General features: G+C 36.2%; 1 protein-coding gene across 1 annotated transcript in view; it reads left to right on the forward strand.

Moving 5' to 3' along the window:
• Positions 1-16,598, forward strand: part of Vcpip1 (valosin containing protein interacting protein 1) — a 28,260-nt gene extending 11,662 nt beyond the window's left edge. The window contains exons 2-3 of the mRNA XM_055603342.1: positions 3,336-3,422; positions 11,523-16,598. Coding sequence (XP_055459317.1) covers positions 3,336-3,422; positions 11,523-12,394 — 959 coding nt within the window. The 3' untranslated portion in view covers positions 12,395-16,598. The remainder of the gene's footprint in view (positions 1-3,335; positions 3,423-11,522) is intronic.
• The last annotated feature ends 544 nt before the right edge of the window (positions 16,599-17,142 follow it).

Below are 17,142 nucleotides of genomic sequence, written 5' to 3' on the forward strand. Positions count from 1 at the left end.
AAAATCACTTCTCAAATACAAAACAAAACAAAACAAAAAAAAAACACCATTAAAGTAAGAAGAAAAATCATCTTTAGTTCTACTCTTACATACACCTTCTGTTTAGAGAGGAGAGCTGATGGGTGTAGGAAGGACTCCAGAAGAAGACAATGGAAAGAGGTTGGTTATGGTGGTGTATGCAGTTTCCTATCTTCACACGAAGTACATCAACTAGAAATATTTTACTGTTGAACTTTGAAAAACAGCTGACTGTCAAGTAAAACTAGTTGAGAGACTATCACAGAAAAATGCATTGGTATAAAGGAGGTTTCACCATATTCCTCTTCTCTTAAGAGAGATGGAGCCACTTTTTGTTTTTGCTGAGTTTGACTTACTAGAGTCTTAAAAATAGGTGGTGCCCTTTGGTTACATTTTACAGATCCAGTGGGAAGGGGCGGTTATGTTACTTCTATTTTTTGTTTGTTTGTTTGAATGCATGTCTGTAGCACTTGTGTTCCTGGTGCCTGCAAAAGTCAGCAAAAGGTGTCAAGTCCCCTGGAACAGCTGATTGTAAGTTGCCAAGTAGGCATTGAGAGTCAAACCCAGGTCCTGTAGTAGAAGAGCCAGTGCTCCTAACTGCTGAGCCATCTCCAGCCAGAAAACGAACAAACGCACCTCATTTATGATACTCTCTCTGTGTTTACTCAACTAGTATTAAGAATGCATTTATTGAGCATTGTGCCAGGTCCTGGGAATAGAAAGTCTGATAAGCCACTGACCTTTCCCAGAATCTGAAAACCTTTTATTTTAAAAAATAAAGAGAAAAGGTAAACTGAATCAGCAGTATGTTAGTGGCCTTGGTATTTGTGTACATATTGCCATCAAAGTAGTTATTTCCCAGCTACTCCCATGAATTGTAGAGGAAGGGGCACTTAAATTGAATTTTATTTTAATTGTGCTTACTTAATTTGTGTGTTTGTGTGTGTGTGCACACTTGTGCACATACTCTTGAGCATATATGTGAGGTTAAAGGACAGCTTGGGGGAGTTGGTTGTTCTCCCATTATGTGGGTCCAGGGGTTGAACTTAGGTTGTCAGGCTTGCCAGTAATGTGCCTTTATCAGATGGGCTGCTATTGAATTTTAAATTGAGTCTTTAAATTGCTGTCCTAGGCTCACTTTGTAGACCAGGCTGGCCTCGAACTCACAGAGATCTGCCTCTGCCTTCTGAGTACATGCACCACCACACCTAGCACTATGTTCTGTTCTTTTCTTCTCTCTTCCTCCTCTTCCTCTTCTTCCTCCTCCTCCTCTTCCTCCTCTTCTTTTTATTTGGGACAGGGTCTCTCTACATAGCCCTGGATGTCCTAGAACTTGCTCTATAGAAGCTGGCCTCAAACTCACAGAGGTCTGCTTACCTCTGCCTCCTAAGTGCTGGATCAGAGGTGTGCACTGCCCCTCCCCCTGCCGCTTTTCTTTTCTCTTCTTTTCTTTTTAGACATCGTCCTATAGCTTACCGTGGCCTTAGGACTCCGTATGTAGTTGTAGATTTCCTTTGCACTGTTTTGCTTCAGTCTAGGTTAAACCTTCAGGGAGGTTTAACTCTGTGTGAACAAAGAAGTTGGGGAGGACAAGACTCAAGGGAAAACCAGTTGAGAGGGGGCAGTAGTCTAGGCAGGAGACAAACGCAGTAGTAATATAGATGGAGAAGATGCCAGTGGAGAGCTTTATGTAACTGTGGTTGACTTGTACAAAGAGTCTGATCTCTAGTTCCTTTTCTTGTTTCTCTTACCTCTTACCAACAAAGATAACTCATTAGAGGTATTTGTTTACTAGAGGAAATGATTTGCCTTTTCTATAGCCAATTGATGCCATACATATTTATAAATCAGGATTGTGAATAGTGCCATCAAATTTGTCTTAACATGATTTGAACTCTAGGGGATGTTTAATTTTAGGGATATGTGTAAATTTTGGATTGATATGCAGTATTTGGACCCTGTTTTTCCATTTATTAGCTGTGTGATCTTGGGGAGATTAAGCATTGTTTTAAGATTGTTTGCTTGTAAGTGAAGTAGAGAGAGCTAGCTGTGATAGTAAAAGAAGCTGTAAAAGTTTCTTCTTAGCTCAGAGATAGGTAGGTAATAGAGGCTTAGGTGGTATCATACTTCCTTTATCCACAGAGTGGTGGCGCAGTATTGTTCTTACTGGGGTAAAAAATTAGTTCTTGGGGGATTAAATAAAACTTTACCCTTAATGTATAAAATTATACACACATACATTACATACACAGAATAATATAGTATAGTATCTGTGCTGTTCAAATGTCATGGGGAGTGGTGGGGCTGATTAGGAAAATAGTGTCTGAATAGCCGTTATGGGAAGATGATGAAAACAAAGAGATACATGACCTGCTTAAGTAAGATAGTCTGGTATGTGAAATGCTAAGAAATGTGACATTTTTCTTGTTTATCACCTGTTAGAGTCTTACCTCTCCTAAAACAACAACAAAAAAAGTCAAAACAACCTCAGACCCTGCTATCCCATACATTTTGATGTTTTCCAAATAGATAATATCCTTAGGTATTTTAGAAAAACTAAATTTAGGCCATTTAGGATAAGAATTACCATAATTAAATAAAAGTTATCACCATAGAAATAAATTTTCCAGATGAAATTTGGTAAGTTTGCCACTATAGCTTCTATCAGGAGTCATTAGTATTTTTGTACTTGGGGAGATTTGATATTTTAAATCAAACTTTTCTGCATGTCTTCACTTAAAGCTATTTTGGTAATAGTATTGTATTATTTGTAAAAGTATTTGTAATATTAATAGAGTATTTGTATATTATTAGTAAAAGTATTGTGGAATATTCTGCTTAATGTTCAAGTGCCAACCAAGGCTTTTAAGATTTTATATTTTAAATCGGGTGCAGTGGCTCACACCAATAATCCCAGTACTTGGGGAAGCAGAGGCATGGAGAACTCTGTGCATTTGAGGCCAGCCTGGTCTACGAAGTGAGTCCAGGACAGCCAAGGCTACACAGAGAAACCCTGTTTTAAAAACAAAACAAAAAAAAAATTAAGGGAATTTATTAAAATTTAGACTGTTATGGTGTCTTGAAAAGTGACACGGGCCTTCAAACACTGGGTCTAGGCTCTTCTGTGACAGCACTTGGCAATAGCTCTCACCTTCACATGGTCTGTCCATTTTCTGGTGTGCCATAGTATCATATCTGTGTTATATTCATTCTGGATCTTGGCCTTGTAATCGCTGTTCTAGGTTAATCTGTGTCAGCACAATCCTGGATGGTACTCTTTTGTTTGAGTTTATACCTTATCTACTTTTGTCTTTCAGGAGAAGACGTGTGGTCTTATGCAAAAGGACTTCCTCACATGTTCCAGCAGGGCGGTGTATTCTACAATATTATGAAGAAAACTATGGGTATAGTTAAATTCTGATTTTATTCTGGGATAATAAGTTTTCATTTAAGCTATTATAAAAGTAAGAACACTCAAATAGGGGTCCAGCGGGATGGCTCAGTTGCTAGAGGCACTTGCTGACAAGCCTGACAACCTGAGTTCCATCTCTGGGACCTACATGGTGGAAGGAGAGAACCAACTCCTGCAGTTGTCCTCTGACCTCCACGTATGCATCATAGCACATGTGTACCCATGCGCACACATACGTACACACAAAATAAGTAAAGTGTAATGCTATATTAAAAGAATAGTCATAATACTTTATTAAAAATACTGATAGCTGGGCATAGTACTGCATGCCTATAGCAGGTTGGGGTATTGATATTGGAGGACTGCTTGAGCCCAGGGGTTCCCAGTCCCAGCCTGGGCAACTCCCTACCTCCCTCCCCCCGAGACAGGGTTTCTCTGTGTAGTCTTGGACTGTCCTGGACTCACTTCGTAGACCAGGCTGGCCTTGAACTCACAGATCTCCATCTGCTTTTGTCTCCCAGAGTGCTGGGATTACAGATGTACAATACCATGCTGGCTTTTTTTTTTTTTTTTTTTTTTTTTTTTGAGACTCTACTTTGTTGCTTTATTATTTGGGAATTTCACATTGTGAACCCTGATCACACTCGCTTCCCAGTCCTCCAGGTTCATTCCCTACCCTGTGGCTTCAAAAAAGAAAAAAAACAAGCCTATATACTCACTGGAGCAAGGCCACACTCCTAGTGCCCAGCCCCTTAAAGAAAACTGAGTCCTTCCCCACCTGCACCCCTGCCAGAAACCATCAGTTGTAGATAGCTGCACTTCAGCATCTTTATCACAATTTTTAGGATTTCTCTTTGATGGCTTCCTGGCTAGGCTGTTACACTTTTCAGGAGGGGAGGTGCGTGTAGGGGCTGTCACCAAAGCCTTCTATGCCCCTTTTTATCAAGGGTGCGTCTGCAGCCATCAGTGCTACTACCAAAGTAGCTCCTTTGCCCTTTACTGTCAGAGGGAGCATGGATGGACTTCCATGTGGTTTCTTGTGACAGCGCAGACCATGGACATCCATCTTCCCACTTTTTCAAGATTTAAATTATGTGTATGCACATGTGTGCAGCTGTGCAGGTGTTGTCAGTAACCAGAAGAAAGCATCAGATCCCCTGATTCCCTTGAGCTTGAGTTAACAGGGCTTTGAAGCTGCCCGATTATGACTTAGGAACTCAACCTGGGTCCTCTGCAAGAGCGGTACATGCTCTTAACCACTGAGCCATCTCCAGTTCAAGAGACCCTCTCCCCTAGTTTTAAAAAGTGTGTGCATGTGTCTTTCTTTTCTTTTTCTCTTTTCTTTAGTGTTAGGCATTGAACCAAAGGCTTCAATCTTGTTAAGGCAAGTGCTCTAACACTGAGCCACATATATGTGATGTGTGTATGTGTTAAGTATCCCACCGCCGAGCTGTATCCCCAGCCTGTGTATAAGTATGTGCATGTTTGTGTGTGTGTGAGTGTGTGGGGGCTTACATATATATGTATGTGCCCATGTGTGTGAAAGCCAGAGCAGAGCTTCAGTGTCATTCCACAGGTGCTATCCCTTGTATTTTTTTTTTTTTTGTGGGGAGGCTAAGGTTTCTTATTGGTCTGGAACTTTCCAAGTAGGTTAGCTCCCAGTGAGCCCCAGAGATTCACTTACCTGTTTCTTCAGCATTGATATTTTAAGTGTGTGCCACTTTTTTTTCCCAGCATGTGTTCTGGGGATTGAACTTAGGACTTTGTGCTCATAGCAAGCACTTTACTGATTGATCCATTGCCTTTCACCCATGTTTATGTTTTTAATACATTGTTTTTATTTACAAATCTGCCTTGTTATTATCCTGAGTGGTTAGGTATGTTTTCTGCAGTATAATTAATACATTTTTTTTATTGCTTTCTTGCTCCTATTTTGATCCTTAATGATAAAAGAATACAAGTTGTGAAATTAGATCTGATTACACTGCTTGTGACTGTCCCAGAAACAAATAATGCAGTGTTTTTATTGTTTTGTTTTAGCAGTGATTGGCATATCATATCATTGCTTTCTAGGTTTTGGGAAGTAGCTTGTTTTACGTTTAACTTCTTTGTTTATAAAGATAAATACACTTGTATGTAAGTGTACGTATAGGATTGAGGGAGAAGTTGGCAGGGCATGTATTTGGACCTCATATGTTTTTTTCAGAGATGTAACATGAGCACTTTTAGCTTTAGATTTATCATTCTATTCTCCTACCTAGCTTTGCAGAGATTAGGTACAAAAGTTTGTGGTGTACACTTACTCTTTGAACTTTTTTTCTTCAAAACAAAACAAATCCCAAATAGGCTATTGTAGAAATGTTCAGACATATAAAGTAGCAAGAGTATTATTATGAGCCCATGTACCTATCACCTGGCTTCCACAATTACTAATACATTTCAGGTACATAATTTTATAAGTAAGTACTCTTAGTGTGCATATATAGTAAAAAATATTAATTTCAACAAATGTCTGTTTAAATAGCAAGCAAATGTTTTCTTCTCCTGGTTCATTTGAATCAGGGAACCTGTTTTATTTTTTAAAAAGACAGGATTATTTTAAACATCTTAATTTTATTACTACTGTGTGTATGATTTGTGTGGTGTGTGGGTTTGGGTGTCACATACCACAGCTCATTCATTGCTCAGTTGTGGCCAGAGGATAACTTTGAGGAGTCAATTCTTTTTTTCCACCTTGGGTTCCAGGTGTTGAATTCTGTTTGTCAGGCTTGTTTTGTAAGCACTTTTCATCTGCTGAGTGTTTTATATGGAGTAAAATTAACATTTTTAGGCGAGATACAGGTGCAAATTAAGTATCACACACCCAATATGTAGAACAAAAGCATTTTGGATTGGGGAGATTTAAGTACACTTTACATACATATAGTGAGCTATTTTGTTGATGAAACTCAAGTCAGAAATTTATTTGTGTGTCCTGTCTGCTTTAAACACATTGCTTGCAGATAATCTTATATTATCTCCTGAAGTAATTTTGTACTTTGAAGCCAGTTTCACAGTGGAATAGTCTTCTGGTAGCATTGTTTTGGCCTGAAGAAAGTTGTTTCAGATTTTGGCACATTATGGATTGTTGGGTTAGAGGTACTCAGAACCTGTATATTCCTTATATACACTGTATATGGATTTTGAGAAACATGCAGTCATGTATCTTTCCCCAGCAAAAAGACAGGGTATTTTCTAGAGTTTTAGCCAACCCGTTTTCTAGTCCCCATATACTGGCAACCACTGATTGTTTTCCGAGTTCATTTATTTCCCTTTTTCCTATTGCTGTGTTAGAGTGACTTTTTGTGCATGGTTCCTTTTGCTTAGCATAGGTATTGACAAATTAGCCTGAGGGCCATGTCCCATCTTTTGCTTGTTGGCCATACTCTTGTCTAGATACTACCTGTTGCTTCTTTTGCAGTGCAGCACTAGAATTGAATAGTATTGGAGATCATGCAGTCTACTAAAATAAAAATATTTATCCCATTGTCCATTAGAGAGAAAAGTCTTTTTCTGTTTTGTTTTTAACTGTATAAAGGATGTTTATTTTTGCATATGGAGATTAAATGTCTGTGATCTATGACCTGGTAAATAGCCTTCTTGTTAGCAAACTCCTGAGGCAGCATGGGACATAATATTGCAAGAAACAGGGATAATTTTTTATTTCTGTTTTATTTCTGTTTTAAGTGTATATTGGCAGGTATTAGTTGATTTCATCTTCTTTGCTGAATAATATTTTATTGATTGAACATATCACATTCAAAAATTAATAAAAGGGGCTGAAGGGATGGGTTAGCTGTTAAGAGTGCTTTTTGCTCTTGCAGAAGATCCAAGTTCAGTTTCCAGCACCCACTTTGGGCAGCTCACAAGCCTGTAATTCCAGCTCCAGGGAATCTGATGCCATTTTGTGTCCTCCACAGGCACTCTTATACATGGAGCATAAAGTCACACACACATACACATAAATTTGAAAAAAGATCTCTACCAAAAGACATTTGAACTGTTTTCAGTTTTTAGCTACTATGTCTCTAGTCCCTGTAAACATTTATCATTTATGTACAAAGTTTTTGTATTCATGTAAATTTCTTCTCTCTCACACTCTTTCTTTTTCTCTCTTTCATACTATTTCAGTGAATGTATAGGCAAGTCAGAAACATTTGATAGCTTAACAATACTGTTTTCTAATTTATGAAGATATTTCTCCATTTACTTTCTGTCATCCAAATTTTGTAATTTTAGCATACAGACATCACAAGTATTTTATTTTTGGATTTTTATCCTATTTTAAAAGATGCTTCTTAAAATTGCTGTTTCTTATCTTTATTGCTAGTTACTAGAAATAAAAATTGGCTTCCTATGTTAACATTGTACCCTGTGACCTTGCTAAGCTCACACATTCTACTGGCTTTTTACATTTTTTTTTTCCTAGATTGTGTAGGTCAACATGTCTTTTGTAAATAAAAGATAACCTCTTCCTTTCACCCGCAAGCCTTTTATTGCTTTTCTTGCTTTATTGAAGTGGCTAGGACTTTAAATTCAGTTTGAATAGAAATGATGAAGAACATAATGCCTTCTTGGGGGAAGCCTTCAGTCTTTTTCATGAATGTGTCCTATTATGTTGAGGACAGTCCCTTGCATTTCCATATTCACTGTCAGTTTCTATTAGGAATGAATACTGAATTTTGTCAGATGGTCCTTTTTATTTATGAAGATGATTGTATCATTTTTCTTTTTTAGTTGGTTGAGAGGGTGACTTATAGCGACTGACACATGTCTGTCTGTCTACTTTTGAGGCAGGGTCTCATTATGTAGCCCTGTTTTGGCTTACTCTGTGGACCATGCAGGCCTCAAACTCACAGAGATCTACCTGACTCTGCTTCCCAAGAGCTAGGATGAAAGGTGTGCAGTACCACACTCAAGAATTGTCCCTTTTTTTTAAAAAGTTACTTAATTTATTTTCTGTGTCTGAGTGTTTTGCCTACATGCATATATGTATACCATGTGTTTTGAGAAGGCCAAAAGAGGTTGTTGGATCTCCTTGAACTGGAATTACAAATGGCTGTAAAATATCTTGTGGCTGCTAGGAACCGATTGTGGGTTTTCTGCAAGAACAGTCTTAACAACTGAGCTAGCCCTCCGGTTCCAGTGATTGATTTTTAAACGTTGAACAAACTCTACATGGTATTTGACAAGTGCTTTGTGATTGTTCATGGTGAATAATGGTTTTTAGTTTTCTCCTAATTACTGTTTAATCAGAGTAATTTTGACTTCCTAAAATGGATTTAAGAAATATGTCCATTTGTTTTCTGCTAGACTTTGTAATTACTTGGTAGATGATGCTAGGTAGAATTGATTGATTAGCGAGGCCACTGTGTTTAGAGTTTTCTTTATTGGGCAGTTTTTTTTAAAAGGATTTACTCTATTTTATATATTTAAATTTTTTCTGTGTATATGTGTATGTTTCAGTGTATGTATGTCATGTATGTAAGAGGGCTTTCCAAGGCTGGAAGAGATGTCAGATCCCCTGGAGCTGGAATTACAGAGAGATTGGGCCATATGACACGAGTGCTGGGAACTGAAAAGAGAAAATAAGGGACTGGAGGGATGACTCAGTGGCTGAGAGCACTGTCTGATCTTCCAGAGGTCCTGGGTTCAATTCTCTGCAACCACATGGCAGCTTACGGCCAGCTATGCTGGAATCTGATGCCATCTTCCGGCATGCGGTCACACAAGCAGCTAGAGCGCCCATACATTAAATTTAAAAAAAATGAATGAATGAATAAACAAACAAACAAACAAACAAATAAATAAGATCTGAAAAAGAGAAAATACTTAGCTGTTAATCCAGTAGGCATGCAGGCGTACATGCAGATAGAGCACTCAGACATTAAATAAGTAAGTAAGCAAGCAAGTAAGTAAGTAAATAAATAAATAAATAGATAGATAAGATCTTAAAAAAAAGAAAAGAGAAAGTACTTAGCTGTTAATCCAGCCATTTCTCTAGCCTCCTGTTGGGCAGGTTTTCACAGTGAATTAATTTCTGTAATAGGTAGTACTTTTAAGGTTATCTCTTCAATATGTCTGTCCATTTCATCCCAGTTGTCAGATGTGGCATAAAGTTGTTTATAATATTCCCCTTGTTCTTCTTTAATGCCTAAGGAGACCTGTACTTCTTTCATTTTTGATGTTGGTCATTTGTGCTTCCTTTGTTAACTTGTCTGGCTAATGTTTGGTTTATCAATTTTATTGGTCTTTATTACAGAAACAACTTTTGGATTCATAGGTTTTCTTTTTCCTTATGCTTGCTTTAGACATGACATATGAAGGAGCACATAAAGCTAATTGTTTTTGTAGGTATTTTTGTATTATTCTTGTGGGTATTTTTGTTATGTTTTAGTGCATATTATGTTATGTTTTATAAATGCATAAAATATAAAAAGTATTGACAGTGTAAAATTTAATGTGAAGCTTTCCATCTTGTTTTGAATGTCTGTTCTAGCTTTAGGTTCATTAAATTATATGTTTACTTGCAAATTTTTAAAAGTTTGTTTTTAAAATTTATTTTTCTTTGTTTTCTTTTTTAATATAACTTTTAAAATAATTTATTTTTATTTCATGTGTGTTGGTGTTTTGCCTGCATGTATGTTGTCTGAGGCTGTTAGATTCTCTAGAACTGGAATTACAATTTTGAGCAGCCATATGGGTGCTGGGAATTGAACCTGGGTCGTCTGGAAGAGCAGTCACTGCTCTTAATTGCTGAGCCTTCTCTCCAGCCCTTCTTCTAGTTTTCTAAGTAGAAGCTTAAGTTATTACCTGTTTGTTTTCTAGTCATAGTCATTATTTAAAATTTTGTTTTATTTGCGTAAGTGTGTGTACACATGAATGTGTCATTGTGCATGTGTGTCAGCGGAAAACTTTTAGGAGTTAGTGCCCTCTTTCTATAGAGTGGGATCTAGGAATCCAACTGAGGTCATCAGGCTTATATGGCGTGTGCTTTTCTTACAGTTACTGTCTTACAAGCCCTGAAATTATTTTTTAAATGTTAGGTATAGAATTGAGACTTGGACAAAAATAACCTATTCTACAAATGAGAACTCGATGTCCATATGCAGTCCACATGGATGAAAGCAGGGAACAGTGATGAAATAGTCTGTTGGCAGTTTATTCAAGCTGCCCTTGAACTCCTGATCCTTCTGTCTCCACCTCCTGGATGCTGGGATTAAAGGCATGACCACTATACTTTGTTTTTAAAAAAAAAAAAAAAATTAGCCATTTAGAGCAGTTCTCTGACTTGAAGATTTTCTTTCTTTCATTTGTGTAGTTTGGCAGGGCTCCTGAGCTACAGCTCTGGAAACTTAAGTTTTTGTTTTTGTTTTTGTTTTTTTTTTTTTTTTTTTTTGGTCACTTTATTGTGCCAGAAGCATGTCGAGAGAACTTTCTACCTGGATTTTTATTAATTGACATTTTGCCTACTACTGAAATTAGTATTTGTTTGAAATCATGATTTAAATTTTAGGAAATAAAATTACCATTTTTTATTGGTTTACATTGTGGTTGGTTTTTGTTTATGTAATTCAGATGTTTGTGAAAACTTTCTTTCCTAACTTTGCTATAGGATAATGATTTCATATACATAAATACACACACACATACACATTCCTCATTCTCTGGGAGAACTACTTTAAGGTCTTACTGATGTTCTTTCTTGTAGTAAAAATAAATTATTTCTGTCAAATCATTTTTGATGATTTCTTATTTATTTATTTATTTGTTTGTTTATTGAGACAGGGTTTCTCTGTGTAGCCCTGGCTGTCTTGGAACTCACTCTGTGGACTAAGCGGGCCTCCAACTCAGAGGTCCACTTGCCTCTGCCTCTTGAGTGCTGGGATTAAAGGCATGCACTACCACTGCCCAGCTACACATCATTTTTTGAAAGTTGTTCATTTATCCATTGCTTTCAGAAATTCACTGTTTCGGCTATAATGGTCTGTTATGTTTTTACTAGTGTTGTAGATAAAAGCTTAATATGTTTAATATCTTTCCTTTTCTTTAGGCATGGCTGATGGCAAACACTGTACTTTTCCACATCTGCCTGGCAAAACCTTTGTTTATAATGCCTCTGAAGATAGACTGGAGTTGTGTGTCGATGCTGCAGGACATTTCCCCATTGGTCCTGATGTTGAAGATTTAGTTAAAGAGGCTGTAAGTCAAGTTCGAGCAGAGGCTACTACAAGAAGTAGGGAATCAAGCCCCTCACATGGGTTATTAAAACTAGGTAGTGGTGGAGTAGTGAAAAAGAAATCTGAGCAACTTCACAATGTAACTGCCTTCCAGGGGAAGGGCCATTCTCTAGGAACTGCATCTAGTAACCCGCACATTGATCCCAGAGCTAGGGAAACTCTGGCTGTAAGAAAGCATAATACAGGGACAGATTTTAGCAATAGTTCAATTAAATCAGAGCCTCCTGTGTTCACAGCTGCTTCTAGTAACAGTGAGCTTATTCGAATAGCTCCTGGAGTAGTAACAATGAGAGACGGCAGGCAGCTTGATCCTGATGTGGTTGAGGCCCAGCGAAAAAAATTGCAGGAAATGGTTTCTTCTATTCAGGCTTCAATGGACAAGCACCTGCGGGATCAAAGTACAGAGCAGACACCATCTGATCTTTCTCAAAGAAAAGTAGAAGCTGTGAGTTCTTCTGTGATTCCCGGGAGTCTTCAGACTGGCTTGCCTGAATCTTTTTCTTTAACTGGTGGCACTGAGAATTCGAATACTGAAACAACTGATAGTTGTGTGGCAGATGTACTGGGAGCAGCATTTGCCACAAGGTCAAAAGCACAAAAAGAAAATTCCATGGAGGAACCTGAAGAGATGGATAGTCAAGATGCTGAGACAAATAACACAACTGAGCCGATGGATCACTCTTGATTTATTAGAGGCTAATAAAGGCAGAATGTTTATTGTGAATATGTAATATTTGTTGGCTGGGCCACATAACTTGAGTAGTCATTAAAAATCTTGTACGTATATAATTCAAAGATTATATCTTGTTATTCAGTGCATGATAGCAAGTGTGTGATTGGCAATAGCTTTTAATATACTGCTGCCCAGGCTGGCTCTGAATTCTTGTAAATTAGTTTAGATCTGTTGAAAGAGTTTCTTCCATATATGTGGTTCATTGGAAGTTCTTTGTCATTTTTAATTCCATAAAAGTCTTAATTTTCAGACATGAAAATTCTCTTGCTAAATGCTTGGTTTCTGCAGAGACCAGAATTGAAGATGAAATGGGAGTTTGTACATGTTGTCATCAAGGTAGCCATCCTACATTTCATGAGAATGTTGATTTCAAGTTTACCTTAACTAAATGTATCTTAAAATACATAAAACATTTTATTAGACTACTTAAAAGTTATAATATTATAGAACAGCTATTGTTGACAAAAATATCTTGACAACATTTTTCTGATTTGAGCAACATTGCTAAGAAATATCTATCCTAGTATGATAAAGTCAGTGTGATTCAGTTAGTTGGTTTGAGCCAATATGGCCATTCGTATGCTTTTTGTGGATAATATGTTGCCATTATTTTTTTAATCTTGGCCTTTTCAAATTCCATCTATTATTTTTTAAATCTTTCGTAAAGAATCACAATTTGTTCTAGAATATTTAAAAATAATGGTGGCAGTAGTTAATTTCTAATTTTCAGACTATGTCAGAGTCACAGAGAATTTATCTTCATAAATGGTTTTATAGTTTGACACAGTGATATGTAAGCCTATATATGCTAAATATCTCTAACCCCTTTGAACCAAAAATGTTTCCTTTTTTCTTAGAGTCCTTAAGATTTCCTTTTTGTTAGCTACACTTGAGTTTGGATGCATAGTTTACTCCAGCAGACCATGAGCAACTGCACATTTGCTTAAACATTGCATTCATTAACTCTTCAGTGCCAGTTTCCTCAAAGCGGCTTTCATGCTAATTCTTTAAAAGCAGAGTGTATACTTCTGATATTGGTACTGCACCATTGTATTGTGTTAATCTGTATTTGTAAATGTATTTCAGTCCATCATCTTCCCTTGTTTACTGAAATTAAGTTGAATTTGAATGAACGAAAGACAAATGTATGTTAATATAATCTCTTAGAGCACTCAAAGCCTGGCTGTCTCTGTTTGCTGGCTGTCTCTGTAACAGATGCAGAACTGTTTGCACTTCTACAAAACTGTATGTCAAAAAATACACTATCAGGTGTTTAAAAATCTCTACCTGTTCATTCAAAAGGGATATAGGTTGTATATTAACTTTTTTTAGGTAAGGGAGGTGTCTTTTTTTTTTTTTTCTTCGTGTGACAGTATCTTTAATTGAGTCTACATAATGACTACCCCACTTTGCTGAATAAGGAAGGAAGGAAAGCAGGAAAGGAGAATCTAGACTTTTTGCAAGTGTAGCTGAGGTTAAGATAATGTACAATACCACACACACACACACCTGGATTAGAGTTGATCATATCACATGCTTTGCAAAATTTTATCTCCATTCATCCATTTCTAAACTTACTCTCACACATCTTTATGTCAAAGTACCAGGATAATTTAAAACTTTTATATTGGATACTAGTTTTGCATGAAGTAAGAAAGCTACCAAAATCTTAACAATTAGCTGTGCTTTAAATAAAAAAATCAGCCCCCATCACTTCACTAACCACTATCATTTTGGCTTATTCAGCCACTGAGATATTCTTTATTTTTCTTTCCTCGTTCAAGTACAAGGAAACTACTGAATAAGCAGAAAATGTACTGCTCCAAATAAATTATATAATCACCCTGCTTAAACAGATGCCCTTCTGTGGCTTGGTATGTTTAATTAATAACTGGCAAGATCTCAAAGCATTAGTAGGAATATCAGAAACAAATTTTGCATTATTTGGACACAGTCTCACCTTGTAGCCTTGGCTGGCCTGGAGCTCACTATGTAGATCAGGCTGGCCTTAATCTCACAAAGATATCTGCCTGCCTCTGCCTCCCAAGTGTTGGGACAAAAGGCATACACTAACATGCCTGGCTAGTAACAAATTTTATCTTCCTATTAAATACTTGAATTTAATGTAAATTATGCACATGTGAATGTTAGAAGATGGGCTTAATCTCTGACAATACTTCACTGTCTCTAGTGACAGTAGTGGTATTTAAGGTTAGAAACTTAACTGAGTATAAATAAAAGTTTGGGTTTTCCCTTGATATAAAATAACAAACAAACCAACAAACAAAAAAAACAGGCTTGAGAATTCATCAGCATTCTTTGAACGTATTTTAAATCAGTTGAAATTTGAATGGGATTGTTAGTGGTTTTTGGGTAAGTTTTGAGAGGGTTTCTTTTTTTAAAACATCCTTGTATTTATGTGAATGTAGATGTTTTATCATTGTGATGCCACTGTACTGCATCAGTGGAGCACAATAGCTTGTGATCGCAAGTAAAAGTGGTTTTTAGCCCTAGGTGTAACATAACTAATTCAAACCTACTCAGTTCTATTTGCAGTGTTCCACTGAATACTGAAGTAATATTGTAAATATTTTTCTTCAGTAATCCATTCTGTAATCATACCAAGTTTGAGTTGATGACCCAAAGTCCAGGCGGTTAAAGGTGGTGTATGTCCAGAAAGTTGGTAATGAACGATTGTTCAAATTGAAGGAAACAAGACACTGCCAAGTATTATGAATAGTATACAATTAGCTCCAAGGAAATGGTTACTCAGGAACTAAAGAGCAAGTCCATTCCTCTCCCACCTCTTAAACTATGTTTCAAGTATTTATTGAAAATTACTAGGAAAGAGGCCTGAGAAATTTAGCAAATGCTGGTATTTGAAATTCACTTTATACCTTTTTACAGTTTTTAGTTTGGTTTTTATAATTAAGCTTTACTGCTTGCAGTTGACATAGCATTCTGGGATGTACCTGTGAGACTAGCCACAGGTTTTACAGGTCTTTATTGCCACTATTTTAAGGATCATACTCATTGGGTGTTAACAGCGTCTTACACAGGGTCTCTTACCTCAGGGAAGATCATTTACTAGCAACTCCTATACTAGTACTGACAGGTTTTGGAGAACTACTTTGACATATCACATGTTAACTACCAAATTAAAAAAGGTATTATTTTACATAGTTACTGGATGTCTGCTCCCCAACATTTCTCTAGATATTAGGACCCTCAGAATAAGTAACATTTAGATATGAAATAAACTTCTAAGTTCTGTCATTAGTTAAGTTTCATCTTGTCACTATAGTGATAGTATAATTTTTTTAATTTCAGAGCATTAATGCAGTTTTGTCCTCATTTTCAACAGGCCTAAACTTAAAATACTCAAGTACGAATTTTGAGAGTTTTAGTTTTCTTCCTTTGTTTTTTTTTTTTTTTTTTTTTTTAAATGGCTCTTAAAGCAAGGTCTGTACCTTAAGATTCTTAAGAAACCAGAGGCCTTGCAAAATTGGTTTAAATTGTACTGATTTTAACATAGATTTAAAGTTACCTTTTATAACAAATAGATGCACATTCTAGGTTGGCTAAATGTTCTACTTTCTAAGACTAATTTAACAACACAGAGTTACAACACAGAGGCTCTTCACAATTAGAGTATTTTTTCAGATAAAAAACAACTCATGAAAATAGGCCATAGTAGTAAAATGTATATTTAAGGAATAAAGTAACAAAGGGGAGATAGATCACTAATGTCACAGAATTAATTGCAAGTTCTGCCATTCTTTGAGATGCCAAGTGTTTCAATTCATATTTAATGACTCTAATCGTGGAAATTTTAACGTTTGTTCCAAAGTAGCAGAAACTGTAAAAAAAAAAAAAAAATTGTGAATTATTGGAGAAAATGCCATTACTTGTATATCTGACATTTAAAGTTTTTAATTATGGAGTTGACTTGTTTTTGTAGTATAATAATACAATGACTATTCTCTTGTAAAAGAAAAGGAAAAACTAGTAAAGAAAAAGTTTTAGTTGATGTTATTTGCTTGTATCAATTACTAGTATTTTAAATTCAAGGTATTGCATACTTTTCTTTAGAATACAGAAATCCCTCCTGGAGCCTTTATGCCTGTTGTAGAGCAATAAAGGACTGAAAAGCTTATCAATATTTTCAGGTTTGTTTCGCTTTAAGCATTAGTGCTAAAAATTGGGGAATCTTCTTTTTAGAGGGAAGTGCTAACCAGGCAGTAATAGGATAAATATGTAAATAAATAAAAATAAATATGACAAAAAACCAGCAAGTGCTTTAACTTGGCAGTGAAGTAGTGTGGATGCCATATCATCCATAAAGCACTAGCTGCTAGACATCACTTTCTGATTTCATGATTTGTTTGTCTGTATTACAGTTGAGTAATTGATAACAGTATAACAGCATAGTGTTCTTGAGCACACCTCACTGTAGTCTTTGAAATTTTGTAATTATAAAACTAAATAATATATTACTGATTACCCCTCAACTTCACATTGGCTTTTTAAAGTAATGTTCTTTAGTTTCATGGAATTAGACTTTAATATCATAATGCATGAACAAATAGTTCAGTTTTATAAAAGATGTTCTTAATGTTTTTAGAACATATTATATATAATATATATATTATATATATATGAATCACACAGGAACTGTAATTTCTTTCCTTAATGCAGAT

This window comes from Psammomys obesus, unplaced genomic scaffold, assembly GCF_907164565.1.
Source record: "Psammomys obesus unplaced genomic scaffold, mPsaObe1.curated_primary_1811, whole genome shotgun sequence".
In the NCBI taxonomy this organism is placed as follows: Eukaryota; Metazoa; Chordata; class Mammalia; order Rodentia; family Muridae; genus Psammomys; species Psammomys obesus.